The sequence below is a fragment of the Oenanthe melanoleuca genome, chromosome 2 (assembly GCF_029582105.1).
Source record: "Oenanthe melanoleuca isolate GR-GAL-2019-014 chromosome 2, OMel1.0, whole genome shotgun sequence".
Lineage (NCBI taxonomy): Eukaryota > Metazoa > Chordata > Aves > Passeriformes > Muscicapidae > Oenanthe > Oenanthe melanoleuca.
The window spans coordinates 146,467,351-146,491,121 of NC_079335.1; the positions used below are offsets into that span (position 1 = coordinate 146,467,351).

General features: G+C 47.2%; 1 protein-coding gene across 1 annotated transcript in view; it reads left to right on the forward strand.

Annotated features, from left to right (window-relative positions):
- WNT9A (Wnt family member 9A) overlaps positions 1–20,938 on the forward strand; it is a 62,945-nt gene extending 42,007 nt beyond the window's left edge. The window contains exons 3-4 of the mRNA XM_056485102.1: positions 3,533–3,795; positions 14,183–20,938. Coding sequence (XP_056341077.1) covers positions 3,533–3,795; positions 14,183–14,656 — 737 coding nt within the window. The 3' untranslated portion in view covers positions 14,657–20,938. The remainder of the gene's footprint in view (positions 1–3,532; positions 3,796–14,182) is intronic.
- Positions 20,939–23,771: the final 2,833 nt, after the last annotated feature.

Here is a 23,771-nt window from a genome sequence, read left to right on the forward strand (position 1 = left end):
TTCAGGAGGAGAGAGAAGAATGAGGAGGACTGAAAGTCTGTGCTGGGTTCCTGCTGTTTGGTGCCTCCATGTCCTGCCCAACTCTTCATGGATCAAACAGTGCTTTGGCTTTGAGGGGACCTTAGAGCTCATCCAGTTTCACTTTCCATCAGACCAGGTTGTTCCAAGCACTGTCCAGCCTGATCCTGGACAGTTCCAAGCATGGGGCAACTCTTGCTCAACTCTTTCCATTTTCAGGCAGAGACTGTGAGTGACACAGAGTGACAGCCACCGAGCTGGCCAGATCCCATTTGCATTCCTGGATCCTGGCTTGTGCCCCTCTGTCCATCATTCCTTGCCCTCCCCATGCCCTCTTCACCATCAGTGATGAAGCAGAGCTTGCCATGCTTTGAGGGTCAGGAGCACAGACTGGTTTTTCCAGTGGTGCCCAGCAGTGCCACCACAGGAGGAGCAGGCAGGAACTGATGCCCAGGAAATTCTACCTGAACTTGAGGAAGAATTTCTTTTCTGGGCAGTGACTGAGCCCTGGTGTGGAGTCTCCCTCACTGAGAATATTCCAGAGCAGTCTGGATGCAATCCTGAGCCTGGTGTGGAGTCTCCCTCACTGGGAATATTCCAGAGCAGTCTGGATGCAATCCTGAGCCTGGTGTGGAGTCTCCCTCACTGGGAATATTCCAGAGCAGTCTGGATGCAATCCTGAGCCTGGTGTGGAGTCTCCCTCACTGAGAATATTCCAGAGCAGTCTGGATGCAATCCTGAGCCTGGTGTGGAGTCTCCCTCACTGGGAATTTTCCAGAATAGTCTGCATGTCATCCTGAGCCTGGTGTGGAGTCTCCCTCCCTGGGGATATTCCAGAGCAGTCTGGATGTCATCCTGAGCCTGGTGTGGAGTCTCCCTCACTGGGAATATTCCAGAGCAGTCTGGCAATCCTGAGCCTGGTGTGGAGTCTCCCTCACTGGGGATATTCCAGAATAGTCTGGATATGTAATCCTGAGCCTGGTGTGGAGTCTCCATCTCTGGGGATATTCCAGAGCAGTCTGGATGTCATCCTGAGCCTGGTGTGGAGTCTCCCTCCCTGGGGATATTCCAGAGCAGTCTGGATGCAATCCTGAGCCTGGTGTGGAGTCTCCCTCTCTGGGGATATTCCAGAGCAGTCTGGATGTAATCCTGAGCCCTGTGCTCTGGGATGGCCCTGCTGGAGCAGGGAGGTGCCCCCAGATGCCCTCTGTGGTCCCTTCTTTACCACTCTGCTGTTCTGTGACACAGCTCACGCTCTTCTCCTGTTGGAGTCAGTGAGCCAGGGGTTTCTGAATTCTTCAGAGAGAAATCAGAGTGCAGGGATTGAATTAAAAGTGCGAGTTCTAGTGAAGGTTGAAAAACATGCTGATGTTTTCAGCAGAGGCTCCAAGACCATAGTTGTAGACACTGCTCAAACATAATGGAGCTGTAGTAAGAATATTGTTTATATTTTTCAGATAGAACAAGATAGATTGTAAGTGTAGTCTATACATAACCTAGCATGTTAAAAAACTAGAATTCTAGTAAGTTAAGAAGTGGTGGTCCAAGTTTGTGTCTTAGCTTGTTGAGAAGATTCTATATAAGAGTTTGAAGAGATTTTATATAAGAGTATTGAAAAGAATCAGTGCTTTTTGCCATTTACTTCTTGCCATCTCTTTTCTGCTTGTCTTTTGACACCGATGTGCTCCTGCAATAAATAACCTTTTAGCAACTACTAGCTGCTTTACTCAACAAAGTTGGGTCATAACCTCACGTTCTCCCAGTAGGATTTCCCTCCATTTCCTGCTGGTTTTTTCCCTTTTTGGCTGGAATTACAGCCTGTCCCTGGTGTCCCTGCAGGTTTCAAGGAGACAGCGTTCCTCTACGCCATCTCCTCAGCAGGGCTGACCCATGACATGGCTGGGATTTCCCTCCATTTCCTGGTGATTTTTTCCATTTTGTGCTGGAATCAGAGCCTGTCCCTGCTGTCCCTGCAGGTTTCAAGGAGACAGCGTTCCTGTTCACCATCTCCTCGGCGGGGCTGACCCATGGCTGGGATTTCCTTCTATTTCCTGGTGATTTTTTCCATTTTGTGCTGGAATCAGAGCCTGTCCCTGGTGTCCCTGCAGGTTTCAAGGAGACAGCGTTCCTCTACGCCATCTCCTTGGTGGGGCTGACCCATGGCTGGGATTTCCCTCTATTTCCTGCTGGTTTTTTCCCTTTTTGGCTGGAATTACAGCCTGTCCCTGGTGTCCCCGCAGGTTGGGATTTCCCTCCATTTCTTGCTGGTTTTTTCCCTTTTTGGCTGGAATTACAGCTGTCCCTGGTGTCCCTGCAGGTTTCAAGGAGACAGCGTTCCTCTACGCCATCTCCTCGGCAGGGCTGACCCATGGCTGGGATTTCCCTCCATTTCTTGCTGTTTTTTTCCCTTTTTGGCTGGAATTACAGCTGTCCCTGGTGTCCCTGCAGGTTTCAAGGAGACAGTGTTCCTCTACGCCATCTCCTCGGCGGGGCTGACCCATGACATGGGATTTCCCTCTATTTCCTGGTGATTTTTTCCATTTTGTGCTGGAATCAGAGCGTGTCCCTGGTGTCCCTGCAGGTTTCAAGGAGACAGCATTCCTCTACGCCATCTCCTCGGCAGGGCTGACCCATGGCTGGGATTTCCCTCCATTTCCTGGTCTCCTTTTCCCTTTTTGGCTGGAATCAGAGCCTGTCCCTGCTGTCCCTGCAGGTTTCAAGGAGACAGCGTTCCTGTACACCATCTCCTCGGCGGGACTGACCCACGCCATGGCTGGGATTTCCCTCCATTTCCTGCTGTTTTTTTCCCTTTTTGGCTGGAATTACAGCCTGTGCCTGGTGTCCCTGCAGGTTTCAAGGAGACAGCGTTCCTCTACGCCATCTCCTCGGCGGGGCTGACCCATGACATGGGATTTCCTTCTATTTCCTGGTGATTTTTTCCATTTTGTGCTGGAATCAGAGCCTGTCCCTGGTGTCCCTGCAGGTTTCAAGGAGACAGCGTTCCTCTACGCCATCTCCTCGGCAGGGCTGACCCATGGCTGGGATTTCCCTCCATTTCTTGCTGTTTTTTTCCCTTTTTGGCTGGAATTACAGCTGTCCCTGGTGTCCCTGCAGGTTTCAAGGAGACAGCGTTCCTCTACGCCATCTCCTCGGCGGGGCTGACCCATGGCTGGGATTTCCCTCCATTTCTTGCTGTTTTTTTCCCTTTTTGGCTGGAATTACAGCCTGTCCCTGGTGTCCTTGCAGGTTTCAAGGAGACAGTGTTCCTCTACGCCATCTCCTCGGCAGGGCTGACCCACGCCATGGCTGGGATTTCCCTCCATTTCTTGCTGTTTTTTTCCCTTTTTGGCTGGAATTACAGCTGTGCCTGGTGTCCCTGCAGGTTTCAAGGAGACAGCGTTCCTGTACACCATCTCCTCGGCGGGGCTGACCATGGTGTGAGATTTCCCTCCATTTCCTGCTGTTTTTTTCCCTTTTTGGCTGGAATTACAGCCTGTGCCTGGTGTCCCTGCAGGTTTCAAGGAGACAGCGTTCCTCTACGCCATCTCCTCGGCGGGGCTGACCCACGCCATGGCCAAGGCGTGCAGCGCGGGGCGCATGGAGCGCTGCACCTGCGACGAGGCGCCCGACCTGGAGAACAGGGAGGCCTGGCAGTGGGGAGGCTGCGGGGACAACCTCAAGTACAGCAACAAATTCGTCAAGGAGTTCCTGGGGAGGAAGCCCAACAAGGACCTGCGAGCCAGGGTGGACTTCCACAACAACCTGGTGGGCATGAAGGTGCGTTGGGGGCGCCGCGGGGTGGGGTGGGGGTCACACTCTTTGGGGTTTTAGGGATAAAAATGCTGGTTTTGGGTGTGGAACAGAGTGTTGGATGTGAAATGAATGGAGTGATCCTCTTTCTGGAGTCTGAGTTGGTTTGCACCGTGCAAAACCCTTGGAGAGAGAAATGGGACTGGCCAGGTGTAGGAATTATGAGGTGAAGACAAAGATTGCTGGTTTCCCACAGGGAAGAGAGGATTTCACACCACAGAGGGATGGAATGAGAGGTTCCTCAGGCTTGCATGGGGTAGAAGAAGAGTTTTGTGCTGCTGCAACATGTCCTTGAGGGACGCTTCTCTTGCAGCAGTTCAGTGTGGCATCTCCTTGGCCAGGCTTCTTTAAAACTGGCTGGAGAAACACCTGGCTGGGAACCAGGGTGGAGAGATTGATTTCTGGCTGACCTCAGACCTAAAAGTCCCTTCAGTGGTCTGGCAGAAACCTTCTGTGTCACCTAGAGCAGGAGAAGGTGCTAGGTTGTAGAGTCCCTTTTTTCTTTTCCCATCTTTATCCTCTTTTCTCTTTACACCTCCTGTGAGCTGCCTGGGGGCTTCCCTGCAGGACTGCCAGAGTTCTGGAAGCATTTGGATGATGCTCTGGGGCACATGGTGTGATTTTTGGGTTTGTGCCGTGCAGGGCCAGGATTTGGAATCAATGATCCCTGTGGGTCCCTTCCAGCTCAGCATTTTCTGTCACAGATGTAAAGGACAAAGTGTCTGCAACACTGGGTCATCCAGCAAGGGGGAAAAGGAAAGGGCTTTCCACCTTCTCCCATGATATGCTTGGCTGTACCTAGCCTAGAGTTGCTCCAACATGAAAATCCCCCAGATTGGCCAGCACAGGTGCTCAGGATCAGTGTTTCATTGCACCAACCTCCAAGGGGGACATACTGCAGGGCCAGAAATAGCCCTGGAGCCTTGTTATTGTCTGTGTGATTGGATGCAGGCTTGGGGCTGGGATGGGGGACCTGGGTCTCCAGTTTCCCAGGCAAATGCAGCCCAGCCAGTTGTGCATTCTAGGAATGGCCACCCCAGCTCAGTTGTTGCTGTGTCTATGTATAAAATGTCATTCCTCGCGACGGAATTGGGGCATCGGGGAATGCACCAGCCAGGGCTGGCCAGCAAAATGTCTCCCCCTCTCCCCACCACCAGATGCTCCTAGACAGAGCTGAGATCAGGATTAGAAATATCCTGGATTTAGCTGGTGTCTGGTTTTGGCTGACAGCTTTCCTGCTCTGGATTAAAGGGCTCAGTGTCTCTGAACTCCTCAGCAGCTCTTTGACGTGTGAAATGGGCTTTGCAGGATGATGAGATTGTTTCAGTCCTTGTGTTGGTTGCTCTGTCCCATCTTTTGGAGCTGAGTGTGTGCTGGCAATGGATAAGGTGGCCACAGAGGCTGTGATTCCATGCTGGATGTTTCTGTGAGGTGTCCTGGCTCTCCTCTCATTCCCAAGTCACACAATACTCATCAAAACCTCCAAGGATGTGACTTTAGCTGCCACTGGCAAGTCCTTGCAGCTCCAGGAATATCCACCAACAGTGGCAGGGCTAAAAAACCTCCCAGATGGGTTGGGTCCAACTCCCAGTGTTCCCAACCCCAGGAGCTGCAGTCAGGATGTCCACACGGCTGAGGCCACTCTTGGATTTAGGATTTGTGTCCTTAATTACCCATCTGTGCTCTGCACTGCCTGCCTTTGAGCTCCAAGGATGAGCTGGAGGGCTTGAACCTTCCCTTGTGTGTCCTGATCCTTGTAGTTAGCTCCCAGGGGAAGATGCAGGGCTCTCCAGCATCCTCTGCCTCCACTTCCCCTGGCACAGTCGGACTCTGGCAGAGGTTTCAGAGTGTGAGACCTGCAGCTGAGCAGCTGAGTAACAGTTGTGACACTTGTCCAGACACCCAGAGCCCTCCTGGCAGTGCAAGTCACAGACCTTTGCTGCAGGTCAGTGATCCAGTGTTCCTATTTTTGTCCCCCCGTGTCTGCCGAGTTGGGATTGCTGTCTGACAGCTTTCCTTTGCCTGTTTGCAGCAGCAGTTGAAATGATTTCTCTGTTTGTGCTGCTGGAATAATTCATTGTGCCATGGTGTGGTTGAAAGCCAAGCCAAGCAGCTCTCCAGGCTCCCAGCACCACCAGGGGAGGAGGGAATGTTGAGAAGGAAGCTTTCAGGAGGGTGGTGATTGAAGATCACACATCTGTATGGTTGGGATATGTGGCCCTAAACCACTGGCACAATTCAGTGTCACTGAGATGATGATCAGAGATGAGGATCCAGGTTGGCTTTGTGGCTACAGAGTCAAAACTTGGGAGTGCTTGCTTCAGATTCCACAATATTGAAACAGTTTGACCCTCTTGATGCATCTTTGCCACTGCTTGCTCTCAGGTGTAGATTAATATCAGGTTTGATCTCTGCTCTTCCTCCTGTTCCCACTAAATCTGTCCTGGTTTGAAGGACAGGTGTCTGCCAATAAAGGCAGGAGCTTCTCTTGGAAGTGGAGAATGTAAACCCCCTTCCTCCAAATTATTATTATAATTTTGAAATTTAGGGGCTCTCAGGCAATGATATGGGAATTAGGAATAACAGTTCTTTACTAGGAAAATTAAAATAGAAATGCAGTATTACACAGAACAATCCCAAACCCTGCCAGAGTCAGAATCCAAGCTGACACCCGTCAGTCAGTCAGGGTGTTGGCACAGTCCCATTCAATGGTGGCTGCATCCTCCTGCAGGGGCAGATGTGGTTCAGCTGGAGCAGTGCTCCTGGAGAAGGTGCAGTTTCCTCTGAAGCTCCAGGGATGATGTGCAAAGGTCTGGCTTTCCTCTGGAATCCAGTGGGAAGAAGGTTCCTTGGTGTCCAAAATGTCAGTTTTTATCTGGGTAGGAAAGGCTTGGCTGCTCCCCTGGCTGGAGCATCTCCCAGTGGGATGATGGAATTATATCAGTCATGCCCTGGGACTCAGTGGCCATTAACAGGAGATATCTCCTGGAGGGAGGATGGGCTGTGGGAAAGATAAAGATGATTGCCCAGCTGGTTTAAAGATGGCCCATGAGCAGATAATGTGTGCCAGGAGATCAGGGGCACTGCCCAGCTGGGTTAACAGATGGGACAGAATTCACATTTCTGGCCACATCAACCCAACACACACTGCAAGTGCAGGGATGAGAGGATGGAGGCTGAGAGCACTGCTGCATTCCTTGCTGAGTCGATGGATATTTTCCTTGAGGAAGCTAGGGAGTTAAATATGATTCTCAGCACGTTTCTTGTGTCTTCAAAGGAGCTGCTCACCAACCAACTCCTGCCCTAAAGACTTTGCAACCATCGAGTGGGGTTTGATCACCCCGTGACTGCAGCAGTCTGAAACCACTTTGGGCTAACCTGGTGTGGTTACTGGAACAATAACTCATCTGGGTTTGATTTGGGGTGGATCAAAGGCACTATAGGAGTGCAGACAGCCTTGATTTGTGCCATTTTTGGAGCTGAACAGTTTGGAGCTGCAGTGTGTGTGTTCACTGAGGGAGTGGAGAAGTCCCTGTGAAAGATACAGCACAAGCTTGGTGGTCTCCCACTCATTCTTTACATGTCATTTTTCCCATCTAACTACTCCCAAACGTGGCAAAACATACAAATAGTCCCTTGAGACCCAGCAAAATGAGGACCTGTGCTGGACTGACTAATCTGGCAAGCAGCCCTCTCCCCTCCTGGTCACCACAGCAGTTTCTCCATGGTGCCACAGCAGCAAACAATCCATGTGTTTCTGAGAGGGTGACATGATCCTATCCCGCCTAGTTTTAGTGTCTCCTGCTAGACGTTCTCATTTAATTATGATTTTACTTCTGCTTTTTTACAACCTTGATGGGCTGCCTGTAATTCTGCTGCCACCAGTGAAATAATGACTGAACATGTTGTGCCCGTGGTGGCTCACCAAGTTATATGATGTGACCTCAGTGGTTAATGAAAGGGCGAGCTTGTCTAGAGTGAGGATGAGGTAATTAGACCAGGACTTCTCCAGCCTCCTCTTTATTGAAAAGCAGGAGTTCTGAATAGGCCACTTATTAAAAAAGCAATTTCCCTTCTTTTGCCAGATCTACTCCCCTTCATTCAGCCATTCTTTCCGAGGGGTCTTGGGTGGAGAGGGTGTTTTGGGGGGAGATGTGTGTGTGGAGGGGATGGGGGAGAAGTCAACTGTATTAAAGCTCCATTGCCAGCAATGAAGTTTCTGAGTTATATTAAATGAAGCCCAGGCAGCCTTGCTAAAGCTCTCATCTCCTCTCTGTCCTCCCCCCTTTTCCCCCTTGTACACACAAGTGCAGCCCTCTTTTGTAACCCATTAATGAAAAGGAGGAATATTAGAGCACTCAATTAGTTCCACTGGGCTTGAGTAAGTGATGTTTTAATTAAATTTGCCCACTTTCTCAGCAAAGTATCATTAAACATGACTTTCCAACTCCCTCTCTGGAGCGTTGCTAAGTTTCTTAATCCCAGGAGTGCTGACCTCTTCCAGAGGTATGTCTGGTCAAGCATGTCTTACAGATCCAAGGGGCACAATTAAAAGGGGCTGCTGTTACCCTAGGAAAAAAAAAAATTATCATGTTCTCATTGCCTTTTCCTTCATCCTTCCAGAAGGAGGGATGTAAACCTTTGCCTGAAGTGTATAACCACAGTTGTCTTGAGAGTGTTTAATACCAAATTGTGGGGAGGCAGAAATGGAGAACAAGAAAAGATCTCTCCTTAAGCAGTTTTCCTGCTTTGAAACTGGTTCCTTCCATGAGGCTTCATTGGTTTTTTTGCACAAGATGTTTTGGTCTGTGCAGAGCAAGTGTTTCTGAAGGATCACAGAATCCTGGAATGGTTTGGGTTGGAAGGGACCTTAAAGCTTGGCTTGTCCCATCCCCCTGTCATGGTCCTTGTCACCCTTGTAGGCTTCAGATCCAGACCCATCCTGAGACAGCTGCACCTGAAACCATCTGGGATGCTCTGGAGAGGATGGTGGGAGGTGCCTGCACTTCCCCTTGCTGTTGACTTGCTTATTTTGGAATTCCATGTGAGGAATGGCTTTTCCCCCCAGGCAGTGCTGGCAGGGACCTCTCTGGAGGGCTGGAGATGCACTCTCCATATCAGGGAGATGTTTGCCCAGCTATCATCTGTCTGAGGAACTTCATGAGCTATCACATAACACGTTATCAGAGCATGCCACCCTCTTCATTTCTGGAGCTCTGCTGGGCAGAGGGGGGAAACTGAGACCCAGAAAGATTAAGTGACTCACTAAAGGTCACACACAGGCAGAGGGAGGCACAACTCTCCTGTTGCAGAGACAGTGTTTACAAGCACTGGCCATCCAGTCTCACACAGTTCCTACTCCTTAACACAGTTCCAGTCGAACTCCAAGTTTTGCTGCACCCTCATGATGTGTAATCATTGCTGTTTTGGAGCTTTATCCACTTAATGCATGAAAAAAAAAGGAAGATAAAGAGACTTAAAGCATCCTTTTGGCAGTTTTTTTAGGGATGTGTTTGCAGTGAGAAATGGGGCATCACGTGTTCACCAAGGTACAAATCAAACCCAGCAAATAACAGCTTGAGAAGAGCTCTTAATGTACAGATCAGTTTTCAGGGCCACCACTGGTATTAATTGCTGCAGGTTATGACAGGTAGGAATGCCCAGGCGTGCTCTCTGGATTTTCCTCTCCTCTCAGGCTGAGAATGGCTCAGCCAAAGCCTTTCTTAGGCCTGGAAATCAATACTCTGGAAAAAAATCGCTTGCTGTGTCCCATAAGTGATTGCAGTTGGTTGTTTATGTGGAGCTTTTTTAGCATGGGAAGCATGCTAGGAATACTGAGCATGGGGAAAATACTTCTGAAGTTCTCAATTTGAAGTGGGGTTATGTTGTTCTATGATTAAATGTTTGTGTTTTAATACCTATGCCACTAAAATATGAGTGTTCCTGTTTTTTGAAGAGGAAGGGTGATGGGAGGGGAAAACTGTTCTGAAACAGCAGGTTGAGAACAGGATGAGAAGAAGGGTTTTTTTAGCAAGGTAGGAGAAAAAAAAAAAGAAAGGACAACTTCTAACAATCTGTGAAACTTTTATAATTCAGGCAATGGCATTGAAGGGACAAGTCTGGTCCACTGGCTGTGTGTGGGGACCGTGGCTGCTGTCCAGACAAACATTAATACTTGAGCTGAGAGAGTGACTAAGCCTGTTTAAATTGAAGAGGGGGATGGAAGGGATTGGGTTTGTGGGGAGGCATCCCAAAGCCCTCTCCAAAGCCAGGCAAGGCTTTTCCCTGGGTGAGCTGCCCCGAGGAGGAGGGTTTGCTGCCTGCTCTCCCCCCAACCATAGCGAATGGTTTGAAGCCCTGGAGCCGCAGCCCAGCCATGACGACAGCGGAGCAATGGAATTCCCACTGCTGCTGCCCAGACAAGGGTTGTCTGAAAAAAAAAAAAAAAAACAAAAAAACCCACCCCCAGAGCCCCGTGACCCAGCTGGGAATGAATGGGAATCCTGTCCTCGGCGTTTCGGCTAAAACACTGAGAAATTGTGTGTTGCAGCATGTCTGAGACTGATCCTGACGGGGCTGAGCTTCGTGGCACACCATTGTGGGGAGGAAGGATTACATGTTGCATAGCAATGCTCTGCTGTGATCCCTTCTCCCCGTGGCTCCTTGTAAAGCCACTTGGGAAGGCAGTCCAGCAGCGCTATCTGGTTTCCTCCCAGCAGCAAAGCCCAGGGAAAATGGTTCTGTCTTGCTTTGTGTTTTCCTTTCTCTGTGTTTTGGGTGTTCTCACAGCAAGGTCAGTGGGAATTTGTGTTCCTAAGTCAAGCCAAATAGCTCAAAAATCCTTATTTTCCTCCCAAACTGTTCTGTTTGAGACTGCCAAACCAGGTGGTTGCTCAGAGGAGAGTGGGAGGACAGAATTTTCGTGTGTGATGCCATCCCTGACCCACCACTTGTCTTTCTTTGGCTTTGTTTTCATGGTAGGATCTCTCTACAGCACCCAGTACTAAAAGGATGCTCCTTGTTGCTGTTTCTCCTGAGTTACTACAACCCTGCTGCTGTGTGGTAACTGTGGAGTTGGGCCCATGGGGAGCATGAAATAATTTTGTGCCTTGGATTGAATCTGGGCCATTCTGCTTCACATCTGTGACAAACGTGCAGGTGGCCACATCCTTGGTGTAGACAAAATGATTATTCAGGGCTCTGTTCAGAACATGTTCAGGGCTGTGTAGGATGCAGGTAAATCAAGCTCTGAACTGTGATGAGCCTTAAAAAGAAAGCAGGAGCTACTACAACTCTTGAAATATGATTTTATATGGTAAAACCTTGTTCCTCCTCATCTAACCAAGAGTTCTTTTGGGAATAAACATTGCATTTTTCTATCCTGGAAGCCCCTCCAGGTTTGAAAGCATGATCCAGACATTTGTCCCAGCATCCAGCCAGCAAAGCTTTCTCCAAGCAACCTGCTGACTTGGATCAGTCTTGCTCTGCTTCCTGAAGAAACGAGGTGGATTTAAGTGTCTCTGACAGGAGCTTGCCACAAGAGGAGGAGAGGTGGTAGTGGAAGCTGGGGAGCGGGACGGGAAGCAGAAGGGCTTTTCCAAGATTCTTTTTGGCTCGTGGGTGGCTGGGGAGGCAGCAGGTCCCCATCACGCAGCGCCTGGAGGAGCTGCAGCCTGACTGACAGCAGCAGGGGAGGCTGCCTGGGCAGGGCATTTTCCTGGGATTTTCACTCCTGCTGCCTCGTAACATTCTCGAGCCCGTCCCGGTGCTTCCAGGGGAAGGTTTACGGGGCGGTCGGGATGCGTGTGAAAATCCACACGCTGCTCCTCCTGAACTGCTGCATTCATGGCTATGGGCACAATGGAAACCCTTTATGGCCCACCAGTGCCTGACACCTGAGCTGTCCCAGCCTCGAGCTAAAAGTGAGTCAGGAAAATCCAGACTGGGGTTCATTTGGAATTTCCTTTGACCCCAGATGAGGAGAACAGAATTAATCTACTTGAATGCACTTATTAGTACCCCTTGAGGGACTTTTGTGCTGCTGAATGTTTTAAAGAATGTTTTAAAGCACCTCCATTAGTGCTAGGTGGAGATGTTTAGACACCTGAGTCTGGCCCAGAGGGTGGGATTCTGCTCACAGAATCCCCCAAACTGAGGTGCCTCTGTGTGAGCTGGGTCCCCAGGCTCCTGTTGGTGTGCTCAGCTGTCAGTGGGAGCCTGGAGAGCTGTTCAGTGGAGCAGGTGTTTGCCTCACTGCAGGGTCCTCCCCTGACTCTGACAGGAGTTCTGAGGTGTTTCTCAAGCAGAGGTGTTTAAACTCAAGTGTTTGCCTGGGTGAGGTCAACCCTGGCTGGCTGATGTGATTCAAGTGCCTAAACCTACATGCTTACACCTGACTGAAGGTCTTCTGCCATCAGCCAGCTGCCAATCCATCAGGATCAGGTTTTCCAACACGTGTTGGGCTGTATCCACCAGCCCCACGTGGATGCCTTGGCCGTAGTGCTCCTGCAAGGTCAGCACTCCCACAGAGCTCCAGAGAGCTCCTGACCAGAGCTGCCCCGGCTCCAGGTTCCCTTCCTGAGTTTCATGACCCTGTCTTGTTCAATCAGCTCCAAGCTGAGCCAGTTCCTGTTGGTTTCTTGCCTTCCCATCTCCTGTGCAATGGGGGTTGTCTCCTGTTCCAGGTGGAGCAGATGCAAGTGCGCTGGGGGAGGAGGAAAGGTTGTGGAAAGCCTGAATGGATGAATGAGTGCAGTGTGCAGCCTTTCCCAAGTATCCCAGCAATGTCTGCCCGGTTTGCTGATGGTGTGGGCGTGAAATCAGGTGGGGGAGCTTTGTTTCACACGAACTCAGCTCTCACTTCTGGGCAGGCAGTGAAACGAGACTTTACACGAGGGAGGGCGCGGGTGAGGGTTGGGGTTTTTCCCACCCCCACGGTGTTGAAATGTGTTCTGCACGCTCTTGTCTGACATTGTGGGATTTCTTGTGGACTTGGCGAGACACTTTGGCACACAAAGCGTGACAGCCCTTACCCAAGCCATCCCAGCTGAGCGCTATAACCAGCAACACATCTCCCCCTGTAACCCGCCACCGCTTCCAATGCTACTGTGTATTATTGGATTGCACTTGCAAAGGTCTCTGGCTGTCACAGGAATGAAGTGTGACCATTGGACAGGCTCTGCTGAAGGCTGCATTATGCATATTGTCTTTCTAAAAATGTTTCTGGAATATCACAGTTGGGCCAGGCCCCAATTCCGAGTCCATGACCTATTGCACGGTTGCACATGGGGCTCAGCAGGATTTGTGCAGCCAAATAATTAAGAACCGGATGGTCAGGAAATGGACTGCAGCCAGTCCTCTGCTGTCAGGAGGCCACAACGTAGCCAGATGCCATCATGGGCACGGGGGGGTTGTTTTCTTCTTTTTTAGGTACCGTAGATGCCCAAAGGAAGGGCACTTTCAGCAATACTTTGGTACCTTGTCAGGACCCAGCTCTGTGAAACAAACTCTGTTCTCACCTGCTGTTCTAAGGGGGGGTTGTACCTTACCCATTTAAAGCCAATAGAATCTAATTTTGGGGAAGTGGCAGGGTAGGAAAATTAGAAATACAAATTTGTGTTTATAATCCCTGGACAAAATGTGGGGTATCTATGGTTGTCCAAATAACATCTCTGCTCTTGTGTTCCCATGGAGGTATCCCAGGTGACAATCTCTCTCTGGAGAAGGGGAGTTGGGACATTCCAGTGCTGTTTCTAAGGAGATGGATGTGGTTGTCTGCCATGAAACTTCTTTATTGCAGTTGACTTTTTTAAAGCATGTGATCTTTTGTTTAGCATCAGTCAGTTGATGATGCTAAACTAAGATTACTTCTACTCATACTTGGGTCTGGGGTCATGTGGTATGGAGAAGGTTCCTATTGTCCACACTCCTATTCTGGAGCATGTGCCACCCCACCTCTTTCCACTAAACCAATTTCTTCCACTTTTATATCTTATCTACTTATTATTGACAAAGATAAAGAGGTGTTACAATATGTATTAATCTCTTAGTTGTATCACAGTTTCAGATCTCTGTCTACACGATGAGCGGCAGCACTGGACAATCTTTGTGCACCTTTCTGGTATCTTTAATTAGCCAATTAAGCAAAGTTTTTGCAGGTAAATGTCATACTCTGGGAACTAAGATCCTTTTGAAATAAATATTCCCTGTAGGATGTGTCTTCCAACAGATACTTTTTGCACTGTCATCAACTTTGTGTCCCTCAAGTGTCTTCTAGAAAATGTCGTGTTTTAGTTGGTGATTTGATTTCTTGGGCCGTGACTGATTCTCTTGGGGGCCGTGTGTGTGTCTGCAGGTCATCAAAGCGGGCGTGGAGACCACCTGCAAGTGCCACGGCGTGTCGGGATCCTGCACCGTGCGAACGTGCTGGAGGCAGCTCTCCCCCTTCCACGAGATCGGGAAGCAGCTGAAGCAGAAGTACGAGACCTCGCTCAAGGTGGGCAGCACCACCAACGAGGCCACGGGGGAAGGCGACATTTCCCCGCCTAAAAAATCCAGCCCGGGCCACAGCGATCAAATCCCAAGGACTACGGATCTCGTCTACATCGACGACTCGCCCAGCTTCTGCCTGATGAGTCGCTATTCCCCCGGCACCTCGGGGCGCAAGTGTTACAAGGACAAGAACTGCGACAGCATCTGCTGCGGCCGGGGGCACAACACGCAGAGCCGGGTGGTGACGCGCCCGTGCCAGTGCCAGGTGCGTTGGTGCTGCTACGTGGAGTGCAAGCAGTGCACCCAGAGAGAGGAGGTTTACACCTGCAAGGACTGACACAGCCCACGGCCGCCCCCGGGGATGAGCTTGGAGAACTGCCTATGGAGACAAACAGGGTTTGATTGACCTTCTGGGATCTGGAAGCTATGTTGAGACATAAGCACTTTGTAGGGTACAGGTGACCCAGCTGTGTTGCTGTTTTGTTTTGGGGTTTTCTTGTTTTTGTTTTTTTTTTTTTGTTTTGTTTTTGTTTTTCCTGTAGACTGAATTTTCATGAGGTCCAACCATGTGGAAATAAGTGCCTGTCACACTGGGGTTAGACACCAGTTGACCTTCACCTTCCTCGTCTACGCAGTTTGACGGATCATTTCTCCTTGGAACATTGTTTCAGCCATCCTCCATGAACTCCTGGGCTAAAACAATCCCTTTGGCATAAATATCCTGTACTTCTTTATTCCTGGAGCTCACCCAGCTGCCTAGAGAGCTGAGCAGATACAGAAGATCTTTTTGCTTTGAGTGCGGTGCTACGTGAAGCGGACGCATTTCTCCTAAAACTGGAGAGGGATTTGTAGGGAATGATGGGTTCTTCCAGTGGAGTTTCTGCACATGGAGCAAACCAGGCTCTGACAAAGAGACCCGCTGGGAGCATCAGCTCTGTAATGACAGCTCTGTATCCGCGTGCACTGCCACCACGTGCAGCTCCAAAACGTTGGGTCCACCACGCTGCCGACAGAAACAGATCCAAGGAAGAGGTTGGGAAGACAGCAGAACACCAGACGTGCCTGTCCCCTTCACCCAATCCCACATTCTTTATTTAAAACAATTTGCCCAAATGCAGATTCTTTAGCACTATCGCTGTCTTAAATTTATTTTTTTTTTTTTAAACCACTAGATACTTTTGTTTCACTCTTCACTTCGCGCATGTTTTTTCTCTCCTCTTCCCGCCTCTTGCCGATGGAGGTCAACCTGTGGTAACAGCTTCAGAAATCCCAACTGGAACTTGTTGAGTCTTATGCCAGCTGAATTTGGGTGTTTCTCTTGAGTAGGACAAGAGGAATCCAAATTTCTCAATCTTGGAACTTGGGCTGTCTTGCATTGTGGAGCGTTTTGGCCTGGATCAGACCTCTGGAGGAGTTGACTTTTCTTTCCTAGGTCATCATTCCATTTACTCTAAACCATGGCAGTGGTACATGACACAAGCTGTATGTAAACCCTATGACCTTAAGATGATTTTTTTTTTTTTTTTAAACCACTAGATTCAGAACTGTATTTTAAAAACACACCTGCTAAATCCTAACAAACTCGTGGATTTGGAATAAACCAATTGACACAGAGGCAGCCTGAGAGAAGCCAGAAATTTGACTGCAGGGGTTGATCACTCCAGTGCTGTGAAACACACGACAATCTCCAGCATTTCTTTTTCACTTGGAAGAGAAGATTTACAATCCAGGACTTGGTGTGCCAATATTCTTCATATAAAAGTGGATTGGAGGCAGCCAGCGAATGCCTGAACGAAGCTTTCTAAGGAAAAAATGGGGAGCAGAGGGAATTTTGTTTGATTTTTGGTAGCAGTTATTGATTGTCCAGTAGTAGCAATTTCTACCAAGTTTCTGTAAGCCATTGATCTGGTGTTCAAAAGAGGAGATTCTCAAGCATTAGTAAAAATTAGTGAAACAAAACGAGAGCAACTTCCCAAGACAGACCATTATTTTTCAAAGTATTTTTTCCTTATTTTTATTTAATTTTTAATTCCCTCCCCCCAGATTGTAGCCACTAATATTTAAGTTGTTCATATGCATCTGCTGGGAGGAGAAAAGATAGATTTGGGGTTTTCTTGATAACAAATACCTGCAGCTCAGCCTGGCTTGTTGGCATCAAATCTTGAGGAGGGGACTTGGGGAGGGACAGGGTGTTACTCTTCAATAGCACCATGGTTCTGCAAAGAGAAGAAAAATGTCTCTTTTTTTTTTTGGTATTTCCCTATTTGCTGTACAATTCTAGAGGTTGGGATAATGCTGGAGGAGTGAGGATGGAATCCACATGTGGAATTCCCACCTTCCACCCCAGCAAAGCACCAGGAAGGTCTCACAGCTTTTGGGAAAGTCACCCTTGAGCAGTTTACCTAATGGTTTAAAAAATAAATTGCCTAGAAACCTATTATTCAGTGTGTATGTATAGATATATATACACACCCTGACACATAAATATATATATATATAAATATTGAACATTTATTTATTGTAAAGCCCTTCAGAAGGACCTTCTTATGGTTTCAATGTGGTATTATGTTAAATTCTCTTTCTCCCTCTGTCTCTCTCTCTCACACATATGTGCAAATGCACTGTTACATTTTTGTGTGTTCTAGAATAACTCTTTCCCTCCAAAGTAAAGCCAGATCCAAACCTGCTCAAAACAGGAATTTTGGGATCTGAATTACTATTTCTGGCTCCATTCTTTTTTTAAATCTGTTCTTAATTAAAAGAGGGGCCGCAATTTATGTGCATTATTATTATTATTAATTATTATTATTATTATGGTTATATTTAAACCATGGGCCTCATTTTCCTCCTTTTCACTGGTGTCTCTGTCTCCATTGACCTCGCTGGAGTAACTCCACATTGCACTGGTGTGAGAGGAGAATGAGTCCCTAGAAGCAGAAGAGAGGGGAGTGTTGGCATGGATATCCTGGCTGAGAAAACTCCAGGATGGGATGGACAGGGAAGCTTGGTGTGTTCAGCAGTGTGGGGGAGAGAGAGATGGGTGGGAAACAAGGCAGATTGTCCAAGCTTGTCTAGAAGAAAGCAGCAAAGAGTGAATGAACTACTGAGTGAAAGAGCTCTTCTGTGTATTATAACTCACGCACTGAAGCCTGGATGCTTTCTGTAAGTATTTAAAAAAAAAAAACAAAAAAAAAACAACAAAAAGACAAAAAAAGAAAAAAAAATAATAACAAAAAAAAAAAAGACACCACAAATTGTATTTATGTTCATGTGGATATAGTACTTGCCTGTTATATATTGTAAATAGCAAGGTTTATTCTCCTGTGGTTAAAAAAAAGTTATAAATAAATAGTAGCGAGGCACATGTGTTAAATGTATAGGCAGTGTATAAAATATACTAACACTCTGAAATCAGGAGAACTTGTCTTCTTGGCCTTTTGACCTAGGGTGGTAAAACAAATGTGGGTTATTTTTCTTCTCCCCCCTGCACCACGCTGTGGGTGTGTTTTGGATGGGGGGTCTTTAGTTCCAGCATTTTCCAATGTTTGCCTTATCCTTGAAGAAGGAATGGGGGCAAAAGCCTCCTTCTGGAAAAATCCAGTGGAACTGAAGTAGGAGCTGGGAGAGAAGATGTCAAACCATCTCAAAACCCCTGGGAGTGCTAGGCCTGGGTTTTGTGATGGTGAGAGACGTGTTGGAGTTGAATTAACTCGTGGAGTACGAGTGCTGCTCCATCCACAAGTCTGGAAAACCCGAAGTAAGAGACTGGGAGCTCCTGTGTGAAACACTGGGGAGTGTCCTGTAAAACCTTTTTGTCCCAGCTGGATTAAACTGGATTTTTCCAGAGAGGCTGATTCTGCCACCACACCATTGGATCTCCAGTGCAATTCAAGGAAATTGCTCGGTTTTGTAAAACTACTTCAGCGGTGGATTTGGGTCCCTGAACTTTTTCATGGTGTCATTTCTTATATATATATATATATGTATAAAAAACAAAAAGTGCAAAGCAACTTCCCCCCTTTTTCTTATCCCCAGAGAAACAGGATTTTGCTCAGATGTAACTGGAGAAGGACAGATGGGTGGAGGGGAGATTTTGGTTCCTGACCCCCTTTCACTCCCTGTTCCCCCAAAAATGTCAAAGTGTTGGTTCTCCTAAGCTGATCCAGCCAGATCAGTTTTGGGGTGGGGGGGTGCAACCATTATTTATATAACTTTTTTATTAATTTTTTTAAAAAGAGAAGTTAGCTGATGGAAGAATATTTTTATTGAATAGTGCATTTTAGTTATGTCAGAAATATAAAAAAAAATATATAATATTTTTGTAAACAAGGCAAACTGAAAATGTTTGCTGTTTTATATTAGAATTTTCTATTAAAAGAATAAAAACCCACAGAAATAATTGTTGCACCCGTCATCTGTTTTTTAACAAGCTTCTATTCTTTGTGACTGACTCATTTATGCTGGATGTGGAGAAATGCAAAACAAGTCCTAAACATTATGTTCTTATCTTCCAGTTATCAAAAACTCCAGTTGGTGAAACGTGCAGTGTTTAATCAAAGGGGATTTTTAATTATTACCATTATTAAGGCTAAAAAAAATTAGTTATGAAAAATGAGTAGCTTTTAATGGAAGTATAAAAGAATCTACCCCAAAAATTCAAGTTTACCTTTTTTAGCTGAACATCTTGGGTTTGAGATGGGTCTGGATGGAGGAAATCCCAAATTTATTTGCAATAACTGGGGATTTGCCATTGAGCTCAGTTGGCTTGGGAAGAAGGGTCTTAAAAAGTTGGGGAAAATCAAATCATAATCTGAGTAGATTGGAAGGTTGAATGAAAAGGACCAAATTCCAGGCTTGATCCAACACCAGCAACTTTCATCTCTTTGAATGGGGCAGTGCAAAACTGGGGAGCTGGGGATTCGATCTGCTGTGATTCAGGAAGTTTGTCCCTCGCCTTGGGAAGCAGGGAGTGATTTATGAGCCCCCTGTTTGCTAAAGAACACTTGGGATTGCTGGTTTGGAGACCTGAGCTGGGGCTAAAATAATTTCTGAGGAGTTTTTGTTGTCAGCCAGCTCGTTGACATCTGCCTCCCTTCAGCGAATTCCTTTGTCCGTCGCTTTTCAGCTGCCCAGTTTTAGGGAACATACAGTCGGCTGCTTTGGCTGGGCCAGGCTTGGATGACCCCAGATGAAGGGACAGATTTCTCAAGGGTACTTTCATGGAGTAGAAGCTGCTTAAGGTGATTTTCTGGTGGATTATGGTGCCTGTGAAAAATTCCTCAGTTGATGCTGCAGTAAAATCCGGTCTGTTCTGTTCCCGACGGAACAGGTGCAGTAAAGCTCCTCATTCCCGGTTTATCCAGCTCTGCAGGCACATCTGTTGGGTTGAGTCTGGCTTCCGTGGCCAGCTCATCCTGGATTTCAGTTTTTAGGATGCTAATTAGGTGATGACTTTTAAAAAGTGATGTTTTCCCACAAGAAATCCAAGATACGACCTTTCTGGACCACGTTGCTCAGTGTGGCACGGGATGAGGTCCAGAGGAATCACAGCAATCAGGGAATGTTTGGGCTTGGAAGGGATCTCTAAGATCCATCTCATTCCATCCTCCTGGTTGAATCTGCTCAACCCCCTGAAACCTGGATATTAGCACTGAATAGATTTTAGATCTGTTTTTCACCGACTAACCTTGGCTTTGACCAAATCATTTGCAAGTTCCACAAAGTGAATATTTCTGAACAGAGCAAACAAAAGAAAAAAGGGAATCTTGAGGCTTTGTGGGTGAGGAGGAAAAGAAAATGGATTTGGCAGCAGAGTTTTACTCTGGCTTCCTGTAACTACAATTCCTCAGGTGCAGGGAGGGAGTGGGGAGCGAGACAAGGAATTATGCAGACACATCAAATTCACCTGTCAGGAGAAACCTCAGAGTTTTGCCTTTTTCTCAGTTGTTGCTGAGTGTTTTCAGAAGTGGGAAAAACCCTTCTTAGCACTGGGCAGAAAGGACAGGAGATTGCTTCCCCCAGTAATGTTGGGAAGGGTGTTGGCATCGATGTGCAATGGATCTGGAATTTTTCCCCCTTAGGACAGGAGCCCGTGGTCTGCAATCCGTGGGGACACCTCTGGAAGGTGTTTGGCCCATGTGCAGGTGCTGGCAGCAGGAGGGGATAAAGGCATCCAGGTTAATAGAGGTGGGATTGAATTCAGGAAAATCGAGGTGTGTGTGTATTATCCCCTTGAGCATGGATCCATCTGAAACACCAATCACCAAACCAGCCCAGGAATTCCCCTTGGACCACCCCACTTTCACAGTTTGAAGCAGGAATGTAAAGTCTAGGATTTGTTTTGCACACCTGGGATGGCATTTCCTTTTAAAGGGAGGTGGGAATACTAACATGAAGGATTAGTATTTTTCTTGTTTTTTTCTTTTTGTTTTGTTTTGTTTATTTTCCAATGTCTTATGGGAGCCTAAGTTATTTTTCTCTACCTCATATGTACAGCTTGTAGGTATAAATCTGATTCTGAGTGACTGTTGAGAATGTATTTAAGTTATTTAACATCTTTGTATAACAAAAAAGAAAAAAAGCAAGAACAAATGAAACAATAAATGTATTTTAAATTATACTTGAAGTGTGCTCCTCTTCCTTCATATCTCTTGGAAGTCTTTGTGTAGTGGTTGTGGTAGGTCATTCCTTCAGCCTCATTCATGAACATAAGCCTGGCCTTGGGGCTAATTTAAGCCCGAAGAAAAGCCTCTCCATCCATTGTAAATGACATCCTTAAACAAGCTCAGGAGGCTGAGGGACTCCATCAGCTTCCCCTGGGATTCCATGGTCATCATACTTTGCTGGAGAAGTCAGGATACCTTGGCAGAGTGTCACCATCAGGATGTGATTCCAAAATAACTGCCCGGAGCTCAGAATAGGTTGGACGTGGTCAAATTTAGTCTGGGGGAATGACAACGATGAAAAAAATTGTTGTTATCCCAGGCAACACATTGACCTGCTTGATCAAATGTCCTTTTCTTCACTGTGGAGCTCTGGAGCTCCTCAGTACCTCACTGCAGCTGAGCTTTAAATAACCAGAGTGGGGAGGGAGCCACGAGCACCATCCAGTCCAACTGCTGACACCCCAGCAGTCCCAGCCTGTCCCTGAGATGTCCAAATTCTCCTGGAGCTCTGGCAGCCTTGGGAATGTTCCCTGGGGAGCCTGGGCAGTGCTCTGGGGGAAGAACCTTTCCTGATTTCCACCCTAAATCTTGGAACAAGATCATCTTTACTGCCCCTCCAACCCAATTCTGCTACTTTGGAAACTCTGACTTGAGTCTCCAAAGGGTTTCCAAAGTCCCTTTGGCTTTCCAGTTCTCTCCTTCCCATGCACACAAAATTCTTGTATTTATTCATTTATTTTACCTTTCCTGCTGTGGGGAAAGCACCCAGGCTTTTAACCCTTTCAGAGCTGGTTCCTTTATGCAGAATCAGCACTGCTCATCCTCAGACAGAAATGCTGGATCTTTATCCAGGATTGTGCTGGTGTCCCACTGTTGTTCTTACAGATTATTATTCACCCAAGGAATTGTTACTAAATCAGTGAAAATCCTGCACAACCACTGCTCCTCCTGCTTTTGCTGTGCTTTGTCCCTTCTTGTGATGAGAAATGCCAGCTCAAAGCTCTGAGGAACCAGGCAAACACTTTGATCCAGGTATTTTTCACACAACCATGGTTTGTGTTGGAAGGGAGCTCAAGGATTATCTAATTCCCACCCCCTGCCATGGGCACCTCCCACTAAACCAGGCTCAGATTTTAATCCAGAAGAGCGGACGAACGGAGGTGGTGGGATGGGAGATGGATCTACCTCTGCTTTGCTTCCCACCAAACCCTGCAGGGCAAGCCCTGCCTTCTCCAGCTTCCCAGCTGGCCTCCCATTCACACTCCTGGCAGTTGGGTGATGGGAACTGGCGGGTTTGGAACCTCACAGAGCCGCTCACGGGAGTCGTGGAGCCGCAGAGCCGAGGAGGTGGCAGCGTTTTGACAGCTGTTCCCACAGAGGAAGTGAGTGATGTGAGACTGCACTGTGAGAATTTGGGATTAAAACAAGGATCAGATGAGAGGCTTCACCTCCAGAAAAACTGAAATAGGTTTTTTTCCCCCTTTCTCTCAGTTGTTTTCCTCGCTGTCGCTGATCCTTGAAGGTGGTTTCAGCCTGAAGCTGTGGGTGTGCTGAGCAGAAGGGGAGCAGGGGAAGTCAAATCCAGTAAAAACAGAGCTGCCTTTAGCTTAGAAATAAATAATGAGCTTCCAGGTACACTGAGGGATGTGTGGAACTGTGTGTAACCCAGATGAGTGGAGAAGAGCATGTGAGTAAAAACAGAATGAGGAGAAAGAGAGAAAAAACAATGAGGGGACAAATTTTATACCAAGCTTCCTCTTAAATAGGCACAAAGATAAAATCTGACTGTTATTTGGACAAAAATATGATTAATCACCAAGAGATGAGATTAAAGAGTCAGGTGCCAGAATCACAGAATGGTTTGGGTGGGAAGGGACCTTAAAGTTCCTCTCATTGCACCCCACTGCCATGGACACTTTCCACTAGACCAGGTTGCTCCAGCCTGGCCTTAAACACTGATATTGATTCATCATTATCATCATTAACATCATTAACCTCATTAATATTTCTCAGGCTGTGTAGTGTTTTGAGTATCTCCCTTTATCCCAGATCCACACAACTAATACCAGAATATCGATATCAGAATATCAGTTATAAATATCAGAATATCAATTATGAATATCAGAATATCAATTAGACATATTAGAATAGCAATAATCAATATTAGAATATCGATTATAAATATCAGAATATAAATTATGAATATCAGAATATCAATTAGACATATTAGAATAGCAATAATCAATATTAGAATTCTAGTCCAGAGCCTGCTTTTCAATCCATTTCCCACCTCTCCTGGATGATGAACTCCCTGAAATGACATTCCTGTCCTGGCTTCTCTGTCATTTCTGGCCTTCTCAGCTTCCCAGGGCAGTGTTCATTTGCAAGGTGCTAATTACAAGGGCACTCAGCCTAAATTAACACTCATTTCTGCCTCTCCCTTGCACAGAATAATCTCTCAGAGGATTAGGACAGGTTGGATGGGGCTTGGAGCAACCTGGTCTGGTGGGAAATGTCCCTGCCCATGGGACAGGGTGATCTTTAAGGTCCTTTCCAACCCAAACCAATCTGGGATTCTGTTTTTTTTTTAAGTTTTCAGGCTCTCCCTGAGTGATGTCCAGGAGAACTGAGCAGCCTTTTGGGAGGGCTGAGGGAATAAAATGGAAATAAAGTGATTGGGCACTAAAGGGATCTCCAGCCTAAAGAAATCCCCCAAAATCTGCTGGGAAGTTCCACCAGCTAGCCCTGCTTGGTGATTCAGACAGAAGGCTCTGCATGCCTGAAGTT